The following is a 27953-nucleotide window of genomic DNA, read 5'->3' on the forward strand; positions in this document are numbered from 1 at the left end:
AGGTTTTTTTTTTTTCCCAGAAACTTTCGGAATTTTAGAAGCATTTGTTTTGTTTCTTTCCTTCAAAAAAATATCCTTAAATGTAAGAGTGGGAGGCAGGAGGCTCAGAGCTCTGGGCTTGGCTCGATCACCTTAAGTGTCCAGTTTGATCTTTCTCACTCATTGTCTTTATCTGTAAAATACCTAGTCTGCACCAGATGGTCGGTAAAGTGTATTTTAGTGTTTACATCATAATAAATAGGTAATATTTATTGAGTGCTTCCTATGGGTCATGCCCTGTCCCAAAAGCTTTGTGTGTGTGTAGACCTCATGGCAGTTCCATGGTCTGACTCGTGCAGATGGGGGGCTGAGCACAGAGAGGTTAAGCGACTTGACGAGGTGTCACAGCTCGCGAGTGGGCAGGCCACGGCTAGGGCCGGACTTTAGGCTCCAATGGGCCGCAGAGTGCTCAGTAGCCCTGGGCGCGACTGGAATAGCAGTGGAAGATGTACAAACCAGCAGGAAGGGCTGCTTTACTGACATTTGAGCTTCCACCATGGAAGGGTATGTCCTGAAGAGCATGACAGAAAAATATACAATTGTGGAGAGAATAGAGGGAAGTCCTGAGATTCTGAGGTGTTTATGTGACCCGTTCACTTTATATGAGAAGGACTTAGATTTTGACCATCAATTTGTGTATTCTTTGTATTCTGTTTGTAATATGATCTTGAGATGTTTTATTTTTCTGTTAAAAGAAAAAACCTGATTATTTGTCACAGTAATTCATTCCTGCCTTGAGTTTCACTAAATCTGGTGGTTATTCCATTATAGTGAGCTTAAGATCCTTTGTAAGTCTATGAATTGGGTTTCCAATTAAAAAACACCAGTAAAAACTCTGATGTCACAGCCAGAGATGAGGCTCTTCTGCCAAGGGACAGCCTTTGAAAGAGTCAGACACATTTAAAAAGTTACAGTCAATTTCAGTGACGTTAACTAGTTTTAATTTCAAAGAAGAACAATTCTAAGAATAGCTATTTACGGTTGTTAAGAAGTAGTGTAAACGTACATATAGTAAGATTTGAAAACCTTAGGTTCATAGGTTTGTGCAGTATTTCCCATATGACCATTTATTGTAGGGCGTCCCCAGCTCTCTTTGACCCGGTAAGTTGACAGTTTCGGATGCCCCAGAAGTGGACCGTTTTCAGTGTCTCCAACATCTTTTGCAGGGGCACTGGCTGGGTTAATAGACATTGCGGCCGACTGGATGACGGACCTAAAGGAAGGTATCTGCCTGAGTGCACTCTGGTACAACCACGAGCAGTGCTGCTGGGGGTCCAATGAAACCACGTTCGAAGAGAGGGACAAGTGTCCACAGTGGAAAACGTGGGCAGAGTTGATCATAGGCCAGGCTGAGGTGAGTCCTGCCCTGTGTCCGAGTGGGTTAACAGTCAGTACAGTGAAGCTGGTCTCTAGTTCACTTAACAAGCTAGAGGACTGCACCTGTCCTAAAGGGGAATAGAGAAGTGTATGAACAGGGTAGAATGGAAAATATGAGACTGCATTGCTGTGAGTAGAATTTAAGTATTGTTTCAAAAGCTCTGGTATTAGTTAACTGCATAATCACTAACAAGTCTACTGCATTATGATGTAAACTGTGTTTTTATTGTGGAAATGAAGTGCAGTAGGAGCTGTATAAACACAGAGGTTAATATGAAGCCAAGTTATCAAAACTGCTCATTAACATTGTTATATCACAACTGTTTGGGAAGTATAGGTTATCAAGAATTGTAAAATAAGTCTTGTAACTGGAGATAATTTTATAGAAATCCTTAGATTTTTCAGGAATTGTAAAGTAAGTCTCTTAACTGGAGATACTTTTATAGAAATCCTTAAGATTTTTCCTTGTGGCGTTACAGTGTTTACATGATTATTTTACTGTTGATGATATTTTATAAAGAACATTTGAAAGTCAGAATGTCATATATAATATATATATGAAGAACATTTTAGAAGTTAAAATAGTATATATATATTTTATATATATATATGTTTTTGAGGAGCTATGGATATGTTTTTAGAATTTTCTTGTAGTTGAATCTTAGAGCTGGAAAGAATGACATGGGCAGTTACTGTCTCCCACTTTATCTCCAGAATTGCTACAGATGAAAGCTGAGTGTGAAGGCAGTTTTGTCTTCACCAACTGTTTTCAAAAACTGGTTTGTGGGTTGGCAGAGATTGAAGTGCAGCTGAGATTCTTGGCAACAAGACTTTGGGGATCAGAAAGCAGCTAGGGAAAATATTAAATAGATTGTCTCCTTCTATGTATACAAATATGTTTTAGGTTCTACTTAAATAGTGTGCTCCGTAAAGCTGTTACAGTTGTGGCAGTAAACCACAAGCCTTTGCAGAGCTTGCCACAAGTTGCTTAGGTGGCACGCACTGGGATTAGCAGTGCCCGTCAGTAGTTAGTGAGTTCGTTCTGTTGACCCTTTGGTTTCAGGGTCCTGGCTCGTACATCATGAACTACATGATGTACATCTTCTGGGCCTTGAGTTTCGCCTTTCTTGCCGTCTCCCTGGTGAAGGTGTTCGCACCGTACGCCTGTGGCTCTGGGATCCCAGAGGTAAGCCTGCAGTGCTCAGTGTCTTAACATTTTGTGATCCTGATGCTTAGGTTTTTGCCCGTGGGAGGCGAGATAATGGTTTTGCTGGGGAAACAGTTGGTCTGTCATACAAGAAAGAAAATTTTTAAAATGTCCACTGATAGTAGACTTTGTTGAAAGAAATCCTTCCCCATAGTTGTTTCATTGTTTTCTGGAGAGGTCAATTTTTTTTTTCTTCTCACTCTAATGTAGTACATAACTAAACAAATATCAGCACTCAGTTAAACACCAAGAACTTGGAAAAAGTCAGCCTAAAATTCTTTGGTGAATTAGTTGATGTTTTTCTCTTATGAATTGGATTTGAATATATTTATTCTCTTTTTATAACTTTTTTAATTAGATAAGATAATCCTTGAATTTGGCAAATAATATTTATAATGATTTTATACTTTAAATATTTGATCATAGTATAAAGGTTGAGGTTTTATATTTTATCAGTAATAATGTCAAGAATACATGTAGGATTGAACATGAACTTACTTCTTTTTCCTCCCCATTATTATTTTTCTGTCTTTAATAAGTTACTTTTTCTAGTGCATAGCTTTTAAAAGCAATGTTTGTGATCGTAAAGCTGTATTAAGAACATTTTTAATACGGAACAATACCATATAGTATTCACCAGTTGTCACACATCCTTCTTAATATATAAGAAAATATTACACGTAATTACACATTCTACTCTGAGAAGATATAACATCTTTAAAGGCAAAATACCTTTATTTCTGACACAGAGTGTCTGAAATGTATCTAACTGTATTATATTTCTCTAGTAGAAATATTGTGATTTACCATTAACTGGTTATGTAATTGTACCCCCTGTACTGAAGCCTGTAGCCCCTTATCATGGCCTGGTATTTCAGTTTTGTTCATGAGCTAGGGCTGCCTCCTACCCTTGCAGGGGAAGAGAGTTAGAATACGTTACAGATTTATTATATAGAGCATAATAGTTCAGACTTTCAGAAAATGAATTGTGAGTCTTCCCATTGCCCACTGAAATTTGCAGTTTCTTAAAGGAAATTAAGCTGCTTTGATCTTTCCTTTGTAGATTAAAACTATTTTGAGTGGATTCATCATCCGAGGCTACTTGGGAAAATGGACTTTAATGATTAAAACCGTCACATTAGTACTGGCTGTGGCATCAGGCTTGAGTTTAGGAAAAGAAGGGCCCTTGGTCCATGTTGCCTGTTGCTGTGGAAACATCTTTTCCTACCTCTTTCCGAAGTACAGCACAAATGAAGCTAAAAAAAGAGAGGTAAGTGTATTCTGTCATTTATTTAACAGGTGAATATCCATTACATACACTTAGTCCGTGAACAGTTTCACATATTTTACTGTCTACTTTTTGGGTAAGTTCTGTACTCAGATTCAAATTGTAACATGAGACTTCCTTGTACTCCTTCCCCCTTTCTGAATGGCCTCTGGAGTTGGCCTGGTGTCTGTTGGTTTCAGTAGGATTTCAGAAATATTTTCCTTTGCTTTTGCTTTACCTTACACCTTTCCTTCTCTGACGTGTTTCCCAAATGTTGCATCGCTTTCTCTCCTGGTTCTCCCCGTCAGAGTTTCTTCTGGGGTGGGGCATCTCACCAGCTGTTTTCCTTTGGAGGAGGGGTGCCACCTCAGGGAGCTTGCGGCTCTTTAGGGAAACCAGAGGGCGTCAAACCACCTGAAGTTGATACTGGTTCACAGTGAAGGGCATGTAGCACCCGCTCTTTATTCGTTTTTTTAGGGCAGCTTCCTTTGCCCTTTTGTTTAGGTCATCCTGAGATCGTGGAGACATTGAAACCTGATGTTTCCAGGTTGCTGTGGATATTTTCTAGAAGAAAAGTGGGCTCCTTGCACCTTCTTATTAGCTCCGGACTGTGGGAGCCCCGTCCCTTCGTACTTCCCTGTCTAGTCTGCATTTGTCAGTTCACTTCCATTACTTGCTGTTGGACCTTGACATTGTAGGGGAAGATTTGTTATTTGTTCATTATAAGTGCAAAAATTACCTTATTAGGTAATATTATAGAAATTAACTTTACCTGGATTTTGGTGTAGACACATTGTGATGTTTATGACATAACTTAATTCTGACACCTTGGGATCTACATGGCTGGCTTTCACGTTAATTGAAAGCATTTAGGCCTCATATTTTGATTTTCTTCCTTTGCCCACTTCTTTTGATATGTTTAAATGATTCTTAGATACTTAGATGGAACAAAGTAAAACATCTGTGAGTTGTAGATACATAGGTGCTAGCTTGATTATAAATTCTGTTAAAGGTAGAATCAGAAAATTCTGTAAGGTGTGTTGTCTACAGTCGTGTTGGTGGGAAAAAAACACTGAAATGGTAGGTTAGACTTGCTCCTCCGTGTCAGAGTCTGCATTCTGAGGCCAGGTACAGTTTAAGTAAAACAAGTATCTGTTCATTTTTAATTTACCAACTAGCAACCTGACTATGGAGTTCATGCTCATAACACTTAGAATTTAATTTTTTATTATTTCAGATTTCTCTTTCAAAGATGTACAAATTCAGCATTTGAGGAAATGCATTGGTAGCCTCAGATATTTGCTGGAGTCAAGTAGTAGAAGGAATAAAGCCTCTTCAGAAAAGTGGTTAATTATGAGTAGATGCCCAGTGACTTTGTGTGTGTTTGGCTTCATGCTGGTGGGAGCTGGAGGGGGACCCTGAGTTCTGTTCCTTCCTTCCCGTGGCCTGTGTGCTGGGGTTCGGGGCTGTCAGCCTGGGCCCTCGGGGCAGCTGGGGTTTGCACCTTCACATGAGGCTCCCGTGGTGGCAGCAGCCATCTCTTCAGAGGACTCAGTTGACTAAAAATGTAGGGAAACGGGATGGGTTTGCAGTTCCCTGGTCATTTCACTAGGATGTGGACTGAAGTAATGATAGTGATGAAGCAGTGAGCCCTGAAATCTGAAGAAATGATATCCTACTTAAAAACAAACAGCTCTCCCTGAGCCCCAGTCCTGGCTTGCTGGTCTTCTCATGCAGGCATCTTGATGCTTGAATTCATTGCCTTTTCTCCTTTACATCCTGTTTATGTTGGTATATCTCATGCAAATGTGTTTTGACTGAGTATTGAGTATTTGAATGACTTTTAAAGCAGAAGAGAAAAAAGTGTTTTTAGAAGAAATATTTTGTGTTTGCTTGGAGAGGAAGGTGACATGTGAGTTAAATTTGGCTGGGGATGTAGACACTCTTGAGTACACGCAGACACTGAGTTTGGCCTGCTGAGTCTGTAAGCGTATGAAACGGCTGCATCTTCTTCGTAGGTGCTGTCGGCTGCCTCCGCTGCAGGCGTCTCTGTGGCTTTCGGCGCACCGATCGGAGGAGTGCTGTTCAGTCTGGAAGAGGTGGGTTAAGACCACAGCCACCAGCAGCAATAAAGTGAAGCACAAGCACCATGACGTGTGTATTTTGGCGCACTTCTCAGTCTTGTTAGCTGGTGTGATAGATACTTTGTTTTTGAGTTTTCAAATTTGTTTCATAGTTGCTTTTCACTCTTTCTTCCATTAAAAAGTCAAAAAAAGTAATATGTATGTTCTTTATTGAGAAGTCTTAAAAAATATTATCCATGTATGTGGTTATTTAAAATTTAACCTTTTTGATATGATTAAAAGTAAGCACAAATGAATTAGATTTAATAGAAAATATTTGAAACAGTCCTTATTTGCTAAATTATAGCTTTATTTTTATTTAAGATTTTTAATCAGTTTCTTAGTCATCTTTTTAACTTTTGTGTGTGATTACTTCTGTGGCCCTTATTGATGTTTAAGGAAATAATTCTAGTCACTTAAGGGGAATATTTTGTTTTTGTTCTCTCATTGGTGCTTAAGAGTTTTTACACAAAATTGTGACTCAGAAATGGTTTAAAATTTACTTTTCTCCCCGAGTTGTTTACGTTTTTTTGCTTCAGTAGAGAGGAGGGAAATTTAATCCTTTTTTTGTGAACTAACAGGAGCGGCAATGGTACATTTATTCTTAACTAACACGACTGAACTGGGGTGAAGCTCATTTTGAAAATAACACAATGCTAGGTATTTTAAATGGTTATTAGACATTTATAATCAGTCGATATTGTGAATTTGTAATGGTGTGATAGCCAAGGTTACTAAGATAGTGGTGTTTTTCTTACTGCATTAAAATCCATTATGTATAAATTCTAGCTGCAGAAAAATTTAGAGCGTTGATATTTACTGCTCAAGTTATAACCTATCAGAACAGTTTTCTAAAATCACAGCATTAATTTCTCCCTTGGTTTCCTAGGTCAGCTATTACTTTCCTCTGAAGACTCTGTGGAGGTCGTTCTTTGCTGCTTTGGTGGCTGCCTTTGTTCTGAGATCCATCAATCCGTTCGGTAACAGCCGCCTGGTCCTCTTCTACGTGGAGTATCACACTCCATGGTACCTGTTTGAACTGTTTCCCTTTATCCTCCTGGGGGTGTTCGGCGGGCTCTGGGGAGCCTTCTTTATCAGGGCCAACATTGCCTGGTGTCGCCGCCGCAAGTCCACCAAGTTCGGGAAGTACCCGGTCCTCGAGGTCATCGTGGTGGCGGCCATCACCGCTGTGGTCGCCTTCCCCAACCCGTACACGCGGCTCAACACCAGCGAGCTGATCAAAGAGTTGTTCACGGACTGCGGGCCTCTGGAGTCCTCCTCCCTGTGCGACTACAGGAATGACATGAACGCCAGCAAGATCGTGGACGACATCCCCGACCGTCCTGCGGGCCTAGGGGTGTACTCCGCCATATGGCAGCTGTGCTTGGCTCTCATATTTAAGATCATAATGACTGTGTTCACTTTTGGTATCAAGGTAAGTGTCCATGTGAGGGGATCCTGAGGTAACCGTGGCGGGTCCAAGACTTGTACGTGGCAAGAGAAACGAAGGTTTTATCTGAAGATGAGTCACAAATACAGACTGAGAAAGCTGTCTTTGGGGTTTAATTTTTAGTTGTGGGAAAAAGACTTTGTTAGGATGTCTTGTTGAGCATGGTGTCTGTTGCTGTATAGCAGCTGACCCCAAGCCCAGCAGCTTAAGAGAGCTGCTCGCTGTGCTCTCGCTGTTGGGTCAGCAGGAGGGGTACTCAGCAGCGAGGCTGTGTGTGGTCAGCTCTGCGGCTGTCCGCAGACATGGTGCGGGCCGGGCATCTCAGAGCCACCTGTATGTCAGGCAGCAGGGCTGAGCAGGTTCTGACAGCTGGGATGGACCGCCAGGGCTCCTGCCCTATCTGTCCCTCTGTCTGTCTCTCTCCTGTCTCTGGCTTTTCCTACATGGTGGCCTGGGTGGGGTGTGGGTGGGTGAGGCTGGTGGGTGCCTCTCGTGGCAGCTCAGGGTCCCCACAGCGAGGGTCCTAAGAGGACCGTTTCTAGCCCAGCCTAAGCTGTCTCCTGCATATGCCGCCTGCTGTGTTTTTTTCTCTGCATGTGGTCACCAAGGTCCTGGGTTCTTGGGAGGACATACTCTCTACTTCGGGGGTGGTGTCAGAGTTGTGATTATGTGTTAAAGCCACTTATATTAGCTTCCTATTGCTGCTGTGACAAATCACCACAAAATCACACACATTTAATACAATCACAGAGATCAGAACTCCAAATTGGATCTCGCTGGGCTGAAGTTACCATGTACACGTGAGTGACGGAGGTTCTGGGGAAAATCAGTTTTAATGCCTTTTCCAGCCTCCAGGAGCCTTGGCTCATGGCCCCCTTCCTTCTCTTCAGAACCAGTGTGTCTGGTCATATCTCGTTTTATCTCTGCATTCTGACACAACGCTTCTAAATTTTTCTTTCACCTTTAAAAAGCCTTTGTGATACTTCAGGCCCATCCCCATCATCCTGGATAATCTGTTTTAAGGTCAGCTGATTAACACCCTGAATTCCTCGTTGTGTACTACAGACCAGATTCCCAGGGAATAGGGTGTGGCTGCCCAGTGTGGGGAGCCCCAGCTCGGCCTCCTGTGTCACTGCAGAGCAGGCCACTAAGACCCCCCATCCTCCTCCACCCTGGCTGAAGCTCTAACATGCAGGAGAATGAGATGCCTGTTTGGTCCCTTCTAAGGAGACGTTTTGTTACCATCTCTTTGGGCTGGAGAAGGTGGTTTGTTACTCTGTAACTCAGTTGGGATTGTTAGGGAGACTGTTGCCAGGGTTTGCTGCAGCTTTATTTTTGCCCTGTGAGAGGAGAGTCCCACTACTTATGCAGGGCAGGTGCACAGAGAACCCATCTCACTGAGCATCTGCCCTGTCGCAGGTCCCGTCTGGCCTGTTCATCCCCAGCATGGCCATTGGCGCCATCGCCGGCCGCATCGTGGGCATCGCGGTGGAGCAGCTGGCCTACTATCACCACGACTGGTTCATCTTTAAGGAGTGGTGTGAGGTCGGCGCTGACTGCATCACCCCCGGCCTGTATGCCATGGTCGGTGCGGCTGCATGCCTAGGTAATGAGACTGGGGGGGGAAGGGGTGTGTGTGTGTGTGTGTGTGTGTGTGTGTGTGGCTTGGAGAGGAGTGGGGTCAGGGAGAAGGGCCCAGCGGGGACATCAGCCTGTGTAGAGCTAGTTTTCACTTTACCTGTCCCTGAGCACGCGTTCGGAGAAGGCAATGGCACCCCACTCCAGTACTCTTGCCTGGAAAATCCCATGGACGGAGGAGCCTAGTAGGCTACCGTCCATGGGGTCGCTAAGAGTCGGGCACAACTGAGCGACTTCACTTTCACTTTTCACTTTCATGCATTGGAGAAGGAAATGGCAACCCACTCCAGTGTTCTTGCCTAAAGAATCCCAGGGACGGTGGAGCCTGGCGGGCTGCCGTCTATGGGGTTGCACAGAGTTGGACACGACTGATGCAGCTTAGCAGCAGCAGCAGAGCACGCGTTAGTGCAAAACTGTAGGTGTGGTTAACTTCATTTCAATATCGTGTACTACTTTATGACAGCAAACATCTCTGATAACATAGGCTTGTCTAGTCCTGTCCGAGGAGTTGCTTACTCTTTGCTAGGCTTACCTGTGACCTCTGGCATGGTTCCTGGGTCCACACTCCAGCAGAGCTCCGAGCACCTTCGCCCCAGCTCTGCGGTGATGACTGTGAGCCGTACTAAAAGATTTCTTTATCAGGCTGCTTCTGCTTAAGGTGCGTCAATAGCAGAAGGGGAAAAGATAGCTTCTGTTTTAATGAAAAGAAAAGCAAAATACTGGCATTAAATTCCTAAGAATCTATTTCTTATCCTCTTAAACTGAAAAATTGTTACTTATTTTATATTTAAAATGTCAGCATAATTTTGGCTATATTTAGTTATACTGGGTATTTTGACTTAGTTCTGTTCAGTGAGTTAAAATTGTGTAGTTACTGATCTTCAGGTGTGTTGTAGATGAAAGTGACAGAGAGAGTGGTTCTCTCTAGAGAATCAGTACTCATCCGTGCCATGGGGAAGTGAGGAATGACACAGAAAGAAGTGTGAACGCAGGCCCTCCTGCCACGGGGGCAGCAGAGCCTCGAGGTGAGCGGGTGGCAGGGGCTCGGCCCGGGTGGGCGTTCACTTTGTGCCGAGAGAGACGCGGGCTTGGCAAAGGGCGACTTCGTTCACGAGGCCAGGAATGTGCAGACAGCAAAACTGGGATGCTGGGCCTGGCGCTCGTGCGGTCGGAAGAAACTGGCCGTGTTGCAGGAGAGAGCACTGCGGGCACCTTAGGAAGTGGAGTTGTGTTGGTGAGGAGGAGCGTGATTCTCATCAGGACGAGTTTGTGTTTGGAATCGGTCAGGTCTGTAGCAGGGTTGTGGCTTTGCCACTTTCAACGTGAAGACTCTGGGAAAGTTCCTTTACTTCTTGATTTTTTATTTTCTTCAAAATGGAAGTAGTAACTACTTGTCTCTTGCTGTTGGGGGTTATATACAATGGTACGCATATAAAACTGTTAGCATAATACCTGATAAAATGTGCGTGTAGTTAAAAATAATAGAAGCTTTTGTAAACTGCTTGGGGCATCCATAGCGTAATGCAGATACATCATATATAGTGGGTTCTTTCTGCCTTCTGTTCTTAGACTAATAACAAAAAGAGTGAGGTTAAGCTTGATACTGTATAGACTGCGATCCCCTGGTAGGGTGTTGAGCAGAGAGGCAGCGTGGTAGAAGTAGCGCTGAGGAGAGGCTAACCTGGGAATGCGGCCGGTCAGGTGGGTGGAAGGTAATGGGGGCTGCAGTCAGCAGGGGAAGACAAAACGACTCAGGTTGAGGAACAGAGTCCTGAGGGCTGACTAGGCTGGTAGGAGTGAAGATACTGTGAAAAGGACCCCTGCACAGAGATTTGCAGAGCAAATCTGAGTGGACGAATTGAGAGTCTTGGTGCCCGAGTAAAGGGATGAATCAGGAGTGGCCACTCGGTTGTCAGGAGCGACGTGGTGCCTGGTGTTGGCATCAGGGAGGTTGCATGGTGAGCTCTTTGGAGAAGAGGAGGAGTTTAGTTTTGAGTGTGGTGGTTTCTGCACTAAGGGGTCACCTGAAGTCTTCACAGTTGGAAATGAGTCAAGCAGGACTGTAATAAGATAAGGTATGAGTAGCTGGAGATGGGGGGCAGACAGCTCAGTGGGTGGAGAGGCCTGGGTCAGGGAAGGGTGGGTCCCTGTGGTGGTCTTGTGGACACGGAGAATGGTTCAGAAGGGCTTTCTAAGGGGGTATTACAGTATTAACAGAACTCAAAAGGTGTCCAAACGTTTTCACTCATCTTGAAGAGATTTAGAGGACAGATGCATTAATTTAATATTCTACCCACAGGAGTTTAATTTGTAAGTGGGTGGTAAATAAGTTAGCTATGATATGCTTCACTAAACTGTTTTAAGAATTAACCATCAGCTTTCATAGGGGTGAGATTATGTCGCTATTAAACCAAAGCAGCAGACCGTTTTAGCTGGTCAGCTGTGGTTTTTTTTTTTTTTTATCTGAAGTATACCAGGTTTGAAATGTTATAAAGAAGATGTGCGTTTCTCGGGATCTTACCACAATAGTCGTGGTTCTCTTCACTAAGTTGTGTTCATAGTTTGGGCTCACCCGCCTCGTGGAGCAGTTCTGCCGCCGTGGGTTGGTGGGGCCTGTGCTCCCTGACGCGGGCCCTTCCTGTTTTTCAGGCGGTGTGACGAGGATGACCGTGTCCCTGGTGGTTATCGTCTTTGAGCTCACGGGAGGCCTGGAGTACATCGTGCCCCTCATGGCTGCCGTGATGACCAGCAAATGGGTGGGCGACGCCTTCGGGAGGGAAGGCATCTATGAAGCCCACATCCGGCTGAATGGGTACCCCTTCCTGGATGCCAAAGAAGAGTTCACCCACACCACCCTGGCTGCCGATGTCATGAGACCTCGGAGGAGCGACCCCCCGCTGGCCGTGCTGACCCAGGACAACATGACGGTGGACGACATAGAGAACATGATCAATGAGACCAGCTACAACGGTTTTCCTGTCATCATGTCCAGGGAGTCGCAGAGACTCGTGGGCTTTGCCCTCAGGAGAGACCTGACCATTGCCATAGGTACCCTTTTAAAGAAACCCACACACACAGACACACGCCCATCTCTGACTGGCTGTCGGTATCTGGGTACCTAGGTGGCCAGATATAAATATATAATAGATTTCTGAAAGAAAGGGAAATTGGAAAATATAATCTGTTGAGTTTGTGGGGGCAAGTGGTATATTGTGTATCTCTTAATCTCTTAGGATTTTTTTAGGAAAGGCATTTATGCTTCCCTGGGTTGTTTCCCACCTAAATATTATTTGAACTTTTGATTTGGTATTATTTCAAGTAGAGTCAGACTCTACTTGACCAGAAAAGTTTTGTTGACAGTTTTCATAATAACATGAACTAGCACTATGAGGCTTTAGTAAGTGTTGAGGTATTCAGCTAAATACATTCTCATATTTGAATGCAAGTTATTGAAAATCCCATCATCTTTGGTCTGTTTCATATCCAATCCACAGGGTGTTGCTTTTTTTGATTTTGGAATTTAGATTTATACTACTAATTTGTAATGTATAGTTTCAAGTGAAAAAGATAATTGAGATTTTACTATTGGTTAAGTGCCAGGATTAAAAAGGAAGTCCTTCTGTATTCTGTGCTGACATTCTTGAAAATGTATTGGTAGTTTATTAGCCATCTGTGTTATTTTTTGGAGATAAACCATTTCTGAGGAGGAAGCCACTTTTTGGAGATAAACCATTTCTGAGGAGGAAGCCAATTTTGTTCTTCCAAAATGTATTTATCCCCTTTCCTTGTAGTCCTGCAGTATTGATGAGGCTGGTAAGACTTCTGCATAATCTGACTCCTTTTCTACAGTCTGACTGCTCTTCCCAAAACCCCAGAGGTGACAGAGGGTATTTTCGTCCAGCTGTTGCTTTGATACTCACTCCCAGTGTTCAATAGAGGACTTGGAGCTGAACACGCAGACCATTCAGCCTGTCCCCAAAGGTCATTCCTGTGAACCTGGCGCCTCCCTCCAGCTGACCTCTCTGGCTGCTGCAGAAGGGTTGTAAAGTATTTGAGTTCTTGCACCATTTACGAGGGAAGGCTGGATGGTGTGATGAGCAGTATTTTTCAAGTCAGACTGGAAGCTGTCAGCTACAAAAGCTATTCACGCAGAGACAGGAGAGCAAGTCTTCAGATCAGCCAGTTCAGCTGCGGAGATAGAGCCTGGAGGCCTCCACAGCCCAGCGGTCCTGGCGCTGCGAGCTCTGCTGGAGGCCACGGAGTGCAGGTTCCAATGTGTGTGGCATCAGGGCTACGCACAGGTGCGTCCACCTCCGGGCCGCCACCACGGCTGACGTGACACCAGAGAAGAGCTTCCTTCTTTACTTTTTTACACTGTAAGCTGTAATAGTAAATGAAGAATAAAAGGGTCAGAATTTTGGTGTCAGAAATTTAAAGGAAAAAGCCCAGGTTTTTAAAAGATAAGACGGTGGTAAAGTTAAGAATTATTTGTACTCCCATTGATTCTGTGGATATATTTTAAAATATTTTTTATTACTGTCTTGGGAAATAAAATATTGGCATGACAGGTTTCAGGGACTCGAGGGGCCTTAGGTTCTGTGAGTTATCAAACCCTGTTATCAGAAAGCTTGGTTACATTGTGGTCTGTGGTACCATACCTTAAATATTCATGCACATATATTTTGCTGAAGTTTTAGTTTTTGAATGGGAAACATAGACCTGTGCACTAGGTTTTTTATGTTATAAACAACATATTATATATGATATGTAGTTTATGTATATTTATATAAACCATAGTATGTAGTTTATATTTATGTAAGATATAGTATGTAGTTTAATATATTTATGTAAGATATAATATATTGTCTATATATATTTACATAAGGTACTTCTGAAAAGATATTAGCAAGAAAGAATGCTGAAGTCAGTCATGAGTTGTCTTGTGTCTGGAGATGGGAAAACTCAAGATTCAAAAGACCAATTTTCCCCAGATTTGTTTATAAATTCCCCATTTTTATGTTATTTTCATTAAAACTTTTTTTAAGTCTATGTCTAGTCCAAATGGAGAGACACGCCTCCTGCCTTTCTGGGTCCAGATGTATTAGTTAGGCATGATGTTGTGTGTTTCTTTAAAATGAAGCACAGGACTTCTCTGGTGGCCCAGTGGTTAAGACTGCATGCTGCCAATTCAGGGGGCCCGGGTTCGGTCCCTGGTCAGGGAACTAGATCCCACATACCCTGTGGTGTGACCAAAATACTAATAAAGAAGTAAATAAAAAGCAAACTGTTTTCACTTTCATGCATTGGAGGAGGAAATGGCAACCCACTCCAGTGTTCTTGCCTGGAGAATCCCAGGGACGGGGGAGCCTGGTGGGCTGCCGTCTATGGGGTCGCACAGAGTCAGACACGACTGAAGTGACTTCGCAGCAGCAGCAGCAGCAGCAGCATAGTGTGAATGGAATTGTCTTTTCTGTTTTCCACCTTAGGGTGTAAAAGTGGACCTGCTCCTTTCCGTTTGTGTACTAGGAACTGTGGGTTTTACAGGGAGACTGTTCATGTGTGAGAACTTGAATGCCGTGGACAGAGTGACCAGGGTCAGAAAGGTGGGGCACAGGGGCAGGCTTCCCCCTCGCCGCATGGCTCTCCTGCCCCCTCAGGAGCTTCTGTGCCGAGTAAAGCTTTAGCGCACCTGGGGGAGACCCTGCTCAGGCTCTCCCCACAGCAGGGTTACCAACCCCAGACTGTGAAAGGGTGCTTACTCAGGAATCCAAACGCTGGTCCCTGGACCAGTCTCTCGTGTATCTCTTTGTAGGAGTTAAAATGAGCCTTGTACCTGCTCAGGTAGTTGAAACACCATGCAGTGAATATAGAGACCTGTTTGTTTCCTAAATTAATACAAGTAAGCCCTTCTCCTAGAAGTGTAACTCTTCATCTGCATGCAGTCCTTAAAAAAAAGTGAATCATGTCAAAACTCAGATGATGATTTCTGCTTCAAAGGCCTTTGAATGACATTCAAAAACAATTTATTTTTTTCCAAAAACCAAATCTAGGAGATGTCCTGGCACTTAGTACGTGTTCAGTAAATGTCCTTGTGTCAATAATGCCGGCCTTCATATAAAAGTGGTGTTCTTCAGACAACACATTAGAGTCCCAGATGGACTCCCTAGGCATGTGCCTCTGTCCCGTAGTAAGGGCTGTCTCCTTGCTTGTGCAGGTGTAAAGGCCCATAGTTCCAGGAAAAAAGTAAATGAGTTACAGTCATCAATAGCGTTTTTCTAGACTCTTCTGGGATTGTTTTATCGTTGGATGTATATTTAAGCAGTCTTTCTGCTTGTTGCACTGATGGTATAATATGTGCTCAGTTAAGGTTTCAGGTTGACCATTGGGTTAGCTTTCTAAAAGCACTCAGATGACTGTCATTCATGGTGGGCCGGTAACCTGATGCTTCCTTGGGCTGACAACAGCTCAACAAGCAGTTTTCAGAAGTCATTTATGTCAGTTGCTGAGGGGCTTTCTTCTCCCCTGTCTTCCTCATGCTTTCGAGGTGTGCTCGGGAGTCCCAGTGTTAGAACCCCACTGGGCGTTACCGCACGGTGAAGCCGGGCCTTAGTGATCGGAAAGAGTGGAAAGGGTTGCAGCTTGTGTCTGCGAGCTGTGCTCACTCTTCATGCAGGACTGATGCTTAGTATGTTTGTTTAAATGTTTTTGTAGCAAAATTTCTGTGCAAAATAATGTTCAGTATGACAGATACCAAATGTGTATGCAGTTTTGAATTCACACTGACTCAGCAGCAGGAACACGAGCGTTTTCATTTTCCCTGTGTATGCTCTCCCTTTTGTGGGTTTCCTCCTCCCGCCCCGTGGCCTGCGTTCTTCCTCGGCAGTGCTCTGCCTCGTGGCCACATCCTGTCTCGCACATTGAGAGGTGGCAGAGGAAGCAGACACAAGGCTGGAGCACCGGCAGCGGGGCCCCAGGAGCAGGATTTCACGGCCTTCACAGATAAGCCATGAAAGTTGGCCGGTGTCCTTCAGGAACGTGACTGTATGAATAGTTTCACCCCACCTCACGGCTCACTGGGAACATTAAGCTTGAATGTCAGAACGAACTAGCTGGTTCACAGCAGAGGACAGACAGTGCGGTCCTGTCAGGAGGCTGGATTTCTCTGTGGATCTGGCGCAGGCGGGCCCTGGTGGGGAGGCTCCCTTAGTGAGGGCTGTCCCATTGCTTGTGCAGGTGTCAGGTCCCATGGTCCCAGCACGCTTCCTGGTCCGTCAGTGTTAGACAGCAGCAACAAAAATCATGCCATGCTAATGACTACACCAAAAATATTTTATTTGCACAAAGACGATTTGTTATTAGTGGATTCTGATTCTTTTGAGTACAGGAGATCATGAAATAGCTTTTCAGTGGGTTTTTTTCTTGGTTAGGAAGAGAGGAAAAAATGAAGAGGTCAAAAGGATATGTTTGTTTATCGTTTTAAGTCTGTGAATAAGCAGGTCGCCATTAAAACAGAAGGAGCCCTGTCAGTGTGTAATGGGTGGTCTTCTCTGTCTCTGCAGAAAGTGCCCGGAAAAAGCAGGAGGGGATTGTGGGCAGCTCGCGTGTGTGCTTTGCGCAGCACACCCCGTCCCTGCCGGCCGAGAGCCCCCGGCCGCTGAAGCTCCGCAGCATCCTGGACATGAGCCCGTTCACGGTGACAGACCACACACCCATGGAGATCGTGGTGGACATCTTCCGGAAGCTGGGCCTGCGGCAGTGCCTCGTCACGCACAACGGGTGGGTGTGTCCCCCTCAGGTGCGGGGCCCTTGGGGTCGGGTGGGGGGCCCCCGGGGGAGGTCTGCCGTTCAGGATTAGCCCCTCAGAGTCCCACTTACCAAGGGTGGGCAAAGTGTTGACTGCCAGGTCTCTGCTGAACCAGGAGCGCTTCAGGGCTGCAGGGAGGTGATGTGTCCTAAGGGGTTGCAAAGGGACTGGGGGGCCCTCCAAGCTGACGGGTCACTCTTGGAGAGCAGTGGACCCCACTGCATGGAGCAGTGCAGCGGCCTGTTCTTGTAGATATTTCATGGTCAGAGTGTCTGTCTCTAGGACAGTAACAACTTTCTGAATAGCTGGCTGTTTACTGTTTGATTAATTGTGTGGTGAGGGAAATTGTGTATAATTAGACAAAGTTGGTGGATTAGCTGAAAGCCTTTTGCAAATGCTCTGTTTCCATTTTCCTACAGTCTCCATCTGCAAATCCTGTGGATACAGTCTGGCAGATAAACACTTATGTATTTAAAATGCACACATTGGTTTTCTGCCCTTTGCACATAACCTGGCCGTGTTTCTCCACGTGGGGGTTTGGGGAAGTATGGTCTGGTGGGAGTTGGGGAGCAGGGAGACACTGCGCCTCTGGCCCTGACGCCAGCCTGCTGCCTGGCGCTGCTCCCTGCTCCCGGGCCTGCAGCGTGCCTCCCTGCCGCCCTTTCTCTCCGGCCCCCTGGTTCCTACCACGCTGCTCTTTGTGCTCGGAGCCCGCACCTGAAGGCTGAGGACAGTGAGGGTGGGGGGAGTAGGTGGGGCGGTTGGCCCGCACCATGTGAGACTGCTGGAGGCCTGCGCACGGGAGGCCCCGGTGGCCCCACAGCCGTCCTGCGCAGACAGGACAGGCAGGCCCTCTCTAGGGGACGGCAGGAGGTGGGCGCCTCTGGCTGCAGCCCTCCTGCGGCCCCTCTGGATGGAGGTGGTCATCTATGTGGGAAGCTGTGCCCAGGCCCGTGCTCAGCACAGGTAGTCCAGGGAACAGTAGCCTCCCAGCTCAGAAGTCCTGCCTCTTGCTGTTTGATGTGATTGTTGACCAGTAGAGTCTGTCTCTTTCTTTGTGATTTCTTTTTTTGTTTGTTTTTGGCCATACCGTGTGGTATGTGAGATCTCAGTTCCCCAACCAGGGATGGGACCCATGCCCTCCGCATTGGCAGTAGAGTCTTCAACACTGGACCACCAGGACAGTGCCGTGATTTCTTGGACAATGTGTTAGCCCGTAAGGGTCTGGAATACAAATAGAAGCTAGAGAGCGGGACTCGTGGCTAGTATTTGCACTGTGCTAGCCACTGAAGGTGACTCCAGGAGGCAGGGAGGAGTCGATGGAGGGTGAGCTCTTGATCAAGGCAGGGAGTTCTCTCTTTGTTTTTTCCCAAGATAAGCGTTTTCTTTTTATTATATGATAGAGTCCAGGTACTCTTGCCAAGCCCAGCAAGGTAGTTGCTGGGAGTGGTGGTGGGTTCAGGGTGTCCAGAACAGAGTCCCGGGGCTTCCTTGGCTCTCTGTGGTTGCTCTGAGCTTGCAGGACGGCTGGTCAGCTCAGGGCGTTTCAGGCTTACCGGTGCCGTCTCTGTCGGCTCTTCCTCCGAGGCGTTCTCCACAGAGATCTACCCTGCAACTTCTGCATACATATCGCCCCCCAGAATGGTGCTGCGTGGCCTCTAGATGCCAGCGTCGTCGCATAATTTAATATTTAAAACTCTCAGAGTGTGCTAATAATAGAAAGGCTGAGAATTGACATTGGGTAGTCTAGACTCCTTGGGCGACTAAAATACTCATCTGTGCACACTCTTCCTGCCACATCGTAACCCTTATCCTTCTTATGAAAGAGGTCCATGGTCTTCCTCAGCCACTGCACCTGGCTTGATGTTCACAGTCCACAGTGTCTTTAGCCTTGAAGGAATGTTCACCGTTCTGGAAACCAAAGGGCAAGTTTTCTGGTTCAAATGCCCTCAGACTGCATTGATGAGAAATAACAAAACAACCACAATAATACTGCTCACGAAAGGGGAGAACAGGAAATAGGTAGTAGTCAGTGTGGTAACAGTGAGCAAATGATGGTGGGCAGGATGCCGAGAGCTTACAGCTTTGCCAAGGGTTATGATCAGTTCATTGTCCTGCCTTCTAGTTGACTGTATCCATTCTCTTGAATTATACTGTTACAAAGAATATTCAGTGAACATTCGTATGTACTGATTTACATATGCATATCTGAAGAATATGCAGGGAGAAATAGCTGAGAGAAATATCAATAACCTCAGATATGCAGATAACACCACCCTTATGGCGAAGAACTAAAGAGCCTCTTGATGAAAGTGAAAGAGGAGAGTGAAAAAGCTGGCTTAAAACTCAGCATTAAAAAAACTAAGATCATGGCATCTGGTCCCATCAGTTCATGGCAAATAGATGGGGAAACAATGGAAATAGTGATAGACTTTATTTTCTTGGACTCCAAAATCACTGCAGATGGTGACTGCAGCCATGAAATTAAAAGAAGCTTGCTCCTTGGAAGAAAAGCTATGACCAACCTAGACAGCATATTAAAAAGCAGAGACATTACTTTGCCAACAAAGGTCCGTCTAGTCAAAGCTATGGTTTTTCCAGTAGTCGTGCATGGATGTGAGAGCTGGATTATAAAGAAGTCTGAGCGCCGAAGAATTGATGCTTTTGAACTGTGGTGTTGGAGAAGACTCTTGAGAGTCCCTTGGACTGCAAGGAGATCCAACCAGTCCATCCTAAAGGAGATCAGTCCTGAATATTCATTGGAAGGACTGATGCTGAAGCTGAAGCTCAAATACTTTGGCCTCCTGATATGAAGAACTGACTCACTGGAAAAGACCCTGATGCTGGGAAAGATTGAGGGCAGGAGGAGAAGGGCATGACAGTTGATGAGATGGTTGGATGGCATCACCGACTTGATGGGCATGAGCAAGCTCCGGGAGTTGGTGATGGACAGGGAAGCCTGGCATGTTGTAGTCCATGGGGTCGCAAAGAATCAACACGACTGAGTGACTGAACAAAACTGATCTGAAGAATAAAAGTCCTAAAAGTGAAAAATTTGAAAGTTAATGCATTGGAAATTTAATAGATATTTTCACATTATCCTATAAAATAATTTACCTTCAATGTTAAAGTGCTCAAGTGTTTCTTTTCAGTATAAAGAATCTCTTGGTCCCATGTGTGACGTGATGACACTTACAGTTTCTGTTGTTTATCACATAGTGATATTGCTGCATTTGAATGTTTGAATTTTAGTTTTTAAACCAGCATCCCATGTTTGCAAAGCCATGTTTGTGCGTGTATATATACGATGACTGAGTTGACTCATTTTGACTTAGTAACTAGTTGTCAAATATGACTGAGTGGACTGCTAAGGTTGGTTTATGTGCCTCATACTTGAGGAGTCATGGCACCAGACCATGAGCTTATGTAGCTGCAGGCATGTGGTTTGGCCTCCTAGGCTATTTGGCACTAAATTTTGCACATGGTTGGTTTTCTGCAAATATTAGTTGATTGTACTTTTCATGTTCATGATTAGTTACTTCAAATTAAGGTTTTTCTCCTCTCCAACTCCCTGTGGGGGAGAAAAGCAGATTCTCACAGCTTTCCTCTTACATCCCTTCCCTAAAATGAGACTTTTTGAGGTTTTCTAAGGATTATTTTTGTTCCATTTATTTTAGTGTAACCATAGGGAAATGAGAAAGTAGGGGGAAATCCTCCCACTTTGTGGTTTCCTCCAGTTAATGGGCATCAGCTGGACTGGGGTTGAGAGTAGCAGTGGCTCCAGAAAGGCTGGGACAGGAAGGTTGGGAACTGGGGTGAACTGCATGTTGGCTGTCAGGGGACAGTGTAAACCTGGGTTTGTTTATGTGGGGCGTATCTTGTAGTTACTGATATGTCGTCAGAAATCTGGATTTTACGTTACATTATTTTACAACTAATGAGAGATAAATGGTGATCGACCAAACAAGTCTATTTGGTGTGAGCCTCCAGGTTTATAACTGGTGTGCAAGGCGGTTTTACCCTCAGGCTTATCTTCAGTGATGGGCAGGGCGTTGGATGATCAGATATCACAGATACTGATGGGAGAAGAGATGTATGTCAGCAGAATAACTGTTTTCTTTTGTTTAGGGTTGTTTAAAGAATAATGGTACCAAGCATCATTGTTTAAAAGCTTAATAAATAGATGCTAAATGGAGTACCTTTTCGAAAGCTTTACGGGTGGGGGTCCCTTTAGTAATGCACGGCTCAGTTGGAAGCCAGGCCGGGTCATCCTCAACTCTGACCTGCTCCGTGCTGCTCTCTGTGCCCCCCGTGGCTGGTCCTCCCCAGTCGTGACAGTGGGCGTGTCCTTGCGCAGTCCTGGTGAAGCACGTCCCAGGCCCTGGCGTTCGTTACCGCCGTGCACTCTGCTGATAGTGCCAGGTTGTTGAGCGGCACAGGCGCTAGAGAGGAGTGAGTGGAGGGCGCTGGTCAGGGTGGACAGCTCAGGTTCTTGCTTGAGCCTGCCTTTTCACAAGAGAGCTTGGGGTGGGAGGTGCCGTGATTACATTTCCTTTATTTTTGTCCTTTAAGGAAAATAGGTTGATATAAGAAGAGAGCGCGTGTCTTCTGCATTTAGTGGCGAGTCTAGTGGTCAACATGTTAGGGTTTCTTACTGAGTCCTTAGAGGTGGAAAACAGCTGTGTGTTTGGGGGAAGAAGACTTGAGGAATCCAGACGTGCAGATGAAAGGAGAAAATGAGGTTGGCGGGAGGGTCTTGCCCACGTTTCGTGTTCTGATAAGCAGAATCTCTCAGAATCCTACAGCTTTGGTGGAACCAGCAGGAAGTTCACAGGAACTGCTCAGAACGAGTTCTGTGGCCGTGTGGGTCAGGAAAGTGCTGGATCAGATGCTGTAGAGGTTTCTTTACTGTGGAGCTTCGCACACGGGGCGGACAGTAAACATGGTTTTCCAAACGTGCACCTTTGGGGGAGGAAGCCGGGGGGCAGAGGGGCTCCTGGGCCTGGTGTTTCTGGACACAGATACCTTGGGGCAGGGTGCTGGTCGAGCTGTATTGCTCTTACAGAGTTGTGCGCCCCAAGGAACAAAATCATCTTTTACGGGAGTCAGATTTTGCATTGATTTTCCCCAGACTTCTGAAATTAATAAAGCGGTACTGAGTTTGTCCTTATTACTCTGAAATCGCTTTTCTCCAGTAACTAAAGAGAGGAAACATATGTATTTCCTCCCTTTATGGCTGTTACTTTGTAAATACAAAGATTACTTTATAAATGTATAAGTTTGCCATTATGTCCTTAATAAATTCATGACTGACCTCATTGCGTACGTACCTTGAGGTTTGGCAGAGCTTAATAACTTACTAACTGAAATTAATCATTGTATGTAATCAGGTAGAGAAGAACGAGTAAGAATTAAACTGGGGTTCTTTTACTTAATGTCAAGATGCTCAGTTTTCTTGATTCCAACTATATATGCCGGTGAACTGGTGATTGTTTCTCTTAGAACTGAGTGGGTGCTTATTTTATGTGGGGCATGTTCTGAGCTATTGGAGGGAGAGGTGCTCCCACGCTCTGAGAATTGTTCAGCTTGTCTTTGTTCTTAAGGATAAGTGCATTGTTGTAAAAGATGAGAAGACATTTGCAAAGAAGCGGTTTTTGCCTCTCCCAGGCCCTTCCCTGCCTGCTTCCTGCCCATCCCTCCCCGGGGGCCTTCCCTGCCCCGTGACTGACCGCTGTATAAGCAGCCTCCCGGGGGCCCAGAGCCCTTGACTGAGCAGGTCCCCTGCTGAAGTTCGTTCTTCAGGAAGCCGGGGTGGTCTGAGGCAGTGCGACACAGAACTGACCTAGCCAGATGGCAGGGTGTCCAATCACCCTGCAGAGTGTGCTGGAGGGGCTTCCAGAATTTAGAGATGAAAGCTTTTTAAGGTTCTCAACATCCATTGTGTATACCCCCTGAATTCATTGACTTCCATTATAAAGGTGGATGCAGTGAGGAGGGCCGGGGGCTGGCCCTTGAGGAATGAGAAGCACTTTCCTCTGTGGAGAGAACTTGAAGCTGTAGTTCAGAGTTGTGCAGCTCTATATTGATGGTGTTTCTTTGTACTTTTTTTTTGAGTCATTTTCATTTTGAGCTTTTATAATCTTGATTTTTAATTTAAGAAGGACAGCTACCTACCAGTATTTAAAGTAGGATTGCGTCACATGCAAAAGCCAGTAGAGGTAATGCAGTGGTACCTGGGGTTTCAGAGCACTTCTGTGTGTATTTTTCTGAAGCCCATCACGTTTTAGCTCTTTCTAGCCCTCTGTATCATGATGGTAGGACCCCTCCCCAAGTCCCCCGCAGTCATTAGCATCACGTGGTCTGTTGCAGGAGCCTCTTGGGGATCATCACCAAGAAGAACATGGTAGCACACCTGGAGGAGCTGACGCGGCGCGCCGAGCCCCTGGTGATCACGCGGCTGCTCCCCAGACCGGGCGGGGGGTGGCTCTGTGCCCTTGCCTCCCCCGTCAGCTTTGTTAGACCTTGCCTCCTCCTCACACGGGGGTGTGTGCACACCCTGCCCTGGGAAGCAGCAGGCCCACCTCCTGGCCACCAGAGCCTCTCCTTGGCTTTAGGACTGTAGGCAGTGTGGTCTGTACAATCCTACAGCAGATACCCCCACTCCACCCAGGAGCTCCCCCAAGCCCGTCCCTGTCTTTCTTCCCTGGTCTTGGCTGTGTCGTGGGGAGTCTAAGCCCACGTGTGCACACGTGGTGTTACCCAGCTCAGCAGCCCGCCCGCCCCATACACCCTCAGATCCTGGGGCCTGGGCTCCAGCACCCTCTGTAGGCTGTTTCTAGAGTGTGGGCAGCAGCTGAGGGTCACGTGTGGCCGTGGGTCCCAGTGGAGTCGTGACTAAAGAGGATTTCGAGTTCTCTGATAAGTTGTCTGGCTCTGGCAGTCTCACGCTGGGCTCTTTTGCCTGGTTGTCACCCCTCCATGAGGCCTGTCCCTGTAGACTTCAATCTAGCACTGATCTCCATGCATCCTTTTTGAAGAAACCACTGGCCAGAAAAATAAGTAACTACTCATCCCTTCTGCTTTCTGCTTCGTCTGTAATAATCTTCTAGGACTGCTTCTTGATTTTTTTTTTCACCTATCTTTTAATGTAAGCGTTAACAACTCAGACTTTCATAAAAGCACTGTACCTTTTTTGACTAAAATCAGAAAAGGAAGACATTGATGACTGTAGTAGAAACTCGGGTCATCCTAGAGATTTATTCTTGGGGTTCTGAAGTTTGGGATTGAAATTCTGTGTTGACCATTTTAAGTGCATTTTACCTGAATTGTATGTGCTTTCATGAAGATTCGGCATACAGCTGGGCACTCTTTAAGTCAGTTTTTTTAAAGACAGTTAATTTTGGCTTTAAAGAAAAGTGCACTCTAAAGGGGACTTGGTCATTATGTTTTCTTCTCTCTCAGCCTGGTGGGAAGGAGCTGTTCTCCTCAGGCGGGCTCAGCGCCCCTTCTTGTTCTGCATTCTGCTCTCTCACGCGCTGGCTCACGTGACTCAGAGGCTCTGCCTCCGCAGTCCGGTTCTCAGTCTCAGGGCAGGGACACTGAGCGGTTAGGGGCGTCATGCTCGATACCTCCGAGCATGGCTGCTGGATGTTGAGTTACTTGACCAAGATACTGTTTGAAAATACAGACTCGGGCTGATTGCTTTGCTCTCCTTCTGTCAGCCGAAAGGATTTCGCTGTGGGTTTAACTTCTCCTTTCCCTTCCTTTTAACGGCAGCCTTCTGCTTGTCCTTTTCAGACGCCTCCTTGGTATCATCACAAAAAAAGACATCCTCCGTCATATGGCCCAGACGGCAAACCAAGACCCCGCCTCCATCATGTTCAACTGAGCTCCGCGGCGGAGGACGGGGAGGAGGCCGGGGAGGAGGCCTGCCTGCTCAGCAGCAGCTCGCTCTGACCCGGAGGCAGCAGGACCGGCGGCGGCGGGCTGCTGCGGTGGTGCGGGGAGGGGCGGTGGAGGCGGCCGGGCCTCCCCGCCGGCGCCGGCGAGCCGCGTGGGGCCGTCCCAGCCATGCGCTCAGCGCTGGAGGCGGCCCTGACCGGACCCCGTCCTCTCTGGCCCTGCAGAGAGGCCGGCAGGCCCCCTGTCAGAAGGGATCCCTCTGAATTGAGCCATCTCTAAGACTGTAAGGTCTTGCCCTTTTTTTGTTTGTTTTTGTTTTTTAAATCAAAACTGTTGTGTTTAACTCCTGAACTGTACAGGTAAAGCATTACCTTTCTACATTCCGGACGAGCTTCTTCCTCTCCTCTCCCCTCCCCTGCGAGCTGTCACCAAGCCTCTGAGAGTGGTGTGCACGTGGGGAGCAGTCCTTTCTCATATTGAGATGTGCGTGGTCGTACCGGGGTCTCGTCACAGGGAGGGGAGTGGGTGCTGTGTCCCACACGAGGTGCTTGGGGCAAGCCCGGTACCACAACCCGGGCCGAGGCGCCGCGGAAGCTCTGCTGGGGGAGGGGTTCAGCATCCACCACAGGGGACTTGACTGATAAGGATGGACAGTGTTCTTCTTGCTTTTCTCACCCTCTCTGACTTGATGGATAATGTGAACTGGTCTTAACGCAGATTTTTCTGTTTCTAAAACTCCTATAACACAAGTACCATTGAGCGTAAGGAAATGATGCTGCTTTGATAGTGACAAGAAGGAAGTGTTGTGTCGAGCTGCACCTGCTATGAGTTGCATGTTTAAACACTGGAAATTTTCTTTTTCTTGAAATTAGATCAGTCTGTTTGTTTTGTTTTTTTCCCCTTTCCTTAAGGTATTTTACTGCTGACACTGAAGAAGAAATGTAATTCATAACTTGCACTAAATGTATATTTCTTTCTTAAAAATTTACCATTCTTATTTATATTTTTATGGATTAAAATTTATAAAATACAGATCAGTTAATATCACACTTAAATACTTTTACCTTTTTAATGTGATTTTTATAGACTAACTCAGACTTAGAAATATGGAGATATGAACAAAAAAAGTTTACAGTGGGAACGAGGGTCTAAGATGTGGTGTGGTTGTTTCTTTGTGATCACACGTGTATGGAAACCTTTTCTCATCTCTCACTGCCATCCTCTGGGTTGTGTTTCCAGCTTGTCCATTTTGACTCATTAACTGGAAGCTGAAACACTATGTATCGTTTCGCAGATTAAAAGTTAAATAATGTTAACCTTAAACAGAAAAGAAAACAATAGAATGGCAGAGGTAGCAGTTAAAATGTTGATCTGAACAGAACTTGTGAACCTTCGTGGAGGTCACGTCCAGGTGTCCAGTGACATTTTGAATCCATGCTGCACTTTCTTGCACAGTGGGCTGAAAATGTACCGCATGTGTTTGGAATTTGGGGTTTTGGAAAATACCTGTCTTAATCATGGTCTCAGTTCACATCAGCAAAGGCAGTTCACTTGAAGCACTGGCCTGAAAATTCTGGATTATGCATCTTGGGAGGCAAAATGAATTTTTAGAGACAGACATTTTTCTGAAACACATCTTGCAATGAGCTGTTTTTATATTTTGGAAGTGATTGTTCACCTCTTGATTCTTAATAAACCTGTAAGGTCTGGGAGATCACAGAAGATTTTATGATGCTGAGGATTTATAAGATCTCGAAGCCATATGAGAACGACCACTGAGAGGTGAGCAGACGTTAGGAATTCCACGACACCTGAGCTCTGCTCTGCCTGCAGTTAGTGTTGTGTCCTGTTTCCCCCTTCCGGCCACCTCCGCACTTGCTTCCCAGCGTGTGGAGACAGCCCTTCCTGAACCAAGGTCAGCTGGTCTCCTCTCAACCTCTCGTCCGTGCGTTTGCCTGAGGCCCAGTGAGCGTGCGGGCTCCGTGGCCGCACCGCGTCGCACGTGGCGTCACACGTGGTGTGTTTTGTCTCCCTCGTTTCCTTTCCGATTTTGGGTCCTGCTTCACACTGACATCTCGGGCGGATGCCAATTCTCTCCTCAGTGTGTGCCCTTCCTGCTGAGATGCAGGGGGCGGGCTGTGCCTCCAGCACGCTTGTGGTTGTGTCTGTCACTCCATTCCACTTTTCCTTTTGGGGTGTGGGGTGTCTGCGTGTCAGCCCGACGAGGGGAGCTGGAGACCATGCGGTGGAAGTGCCCGGCCCAGTGGAGCGCAGGTGGAGCCTCATTGGAGTGCCTTTTCTGAGAAGGTATGATGAGAATGGGCAGGGTGTCAGCATCTCTTCTCCTTAATAACTGTGTTCAGTTCTGACTCATGAATGCCTAGTTTGTTCATCTGCGATGTTGCCTAGAGCTGTATTTATCTGTTTATTTATACTAGTGTAGTAAAGCTGCATATCATTACAGTACAAATGGTGACTGTGATGAGTCAATCAGAAAACCTATTAAAATCTCTATGACAACGTGTGGTTTGGCCTTTGATTCCCTCGGTCAGCGTGCCCCGGGGTCACGGCCGCTGTGTGTCGTGTAGCATGCAGCCTCCCGGGGTGTCCCGCGTCTCTCGGGCTGCGAGGCCGTGCTGTCCTTGGCAAGCAGGAGTCGTGGGGACCCGGCAGACCCCAGGCTGACAGCAGGGTGTGTGCAGCAGCACGGGTGTGGGTGCAGGGACCACACACCTCAAAGGAGACAGGTAAGTCACCTGCAGACTGTGTTTCTGAGAACAAGCACAGAGGTTTGCAAACTGCCTCCGGGGAGGGAGACACACAGTCTGTGGAGCCATATCCGTGGCGTCCAGGGAGTGAACCTGGTCCTGACACGCCCAGGACACCTTGTTTTGTTGCTCTCGTGCTGTTCACTCGACGACTGAGCACAAGTGTGCTCCTGGGACTGCTGGGCACGAGCATCAGATGCTGCTACATGTCATGAGTTGGTGTCATGGTTGTTGAGCACATGTGTTTTATGTGATCCTGGGCAGCCTCATGCTGTCCTGGTCAGTGTCCGGGCAGAAATCCCCCAGCCGGGGGGAGAGGGGCACGACGTGGCCTCGGGGGTAGGGATGCTGGTCGTGGGTGACGAGGGGGGTGAGCGC

General features: G+C 46.3%; 1 protein-coding gene across 7 annotated transcripts in view; it reads left to right on the forward strand.

Moving 5' to 3' along the window:
* CLCN3 (chloride voltage-gated channel 3) overlaps positions 1 to 27327 on the forward strand; it is an 89095-nt gene extending 61768 nt beyond the window's left edge. For 4 of the 7 annotated variants that reach the window (XM_005209791.5, XM_005209792.5, XM_059889106.1 and 1 more), the window contains 10 exons: positions 1206 to 1393; positions 2480 to 2602; positions 3687 to 3893; positions 5909 to 5989; positions 6903 to 7448; positions 8883 to 9069; positions 11751 to 12149; positions 16661 to 16877; positions 23275 to 23350; positions 24703 to 27327. In XM_005209791.5, coding sequence (XP_005209848.1) covers positions 1206 to 1393; positions 2480 to 2602; positions 3687 to 3893; positions 5909 to 5989; positions 6903 to 7448; positions 8883 to 9069; positions 11751 to 12149; positions 16661 to 16877; positions 23275 to 23350; positions 24703 to 24861 — 2183 coding nt within the window. In that variant the 3' untranslated portion in view covers positions 24862 to 27327. The remainder of the gene's footprint in view (positions 1 to 1205; positions 1394 to 2479; positions 2603 to 3686; positions 3894 to 5908; positions 5990 to 6902; positions 7449 to 8882; positions 9070 to 11750; positions 12150 to 16660; positions 16878 to 23274; positions 23351 to 24702) is intronic. The other 3 variants (XM_005209794.5, XM_005209795.5, NM_001193003.1) reach the window with 2 other exon arrangements.
* The last annotated feature ends 626 nt before the right edge of the window (positions 27328 to 27953 follow it).

This window comes from Bos taurus, chromosome 8, assembly GCF_002263795.3.
Source record: "Bos taurus isolate L1 Dominette 01449 registration number 42190680 breed Hereford chromosome 8, ARS-UCD2.0, whole genome shotgun sequence".
Taxonomy (NCBI): domain Eukaryota; kingdom Metazoa; phylum Chordata; class Mammalia; order Artiodactyla; family Bovidae; genus Bos; species Bos taurus.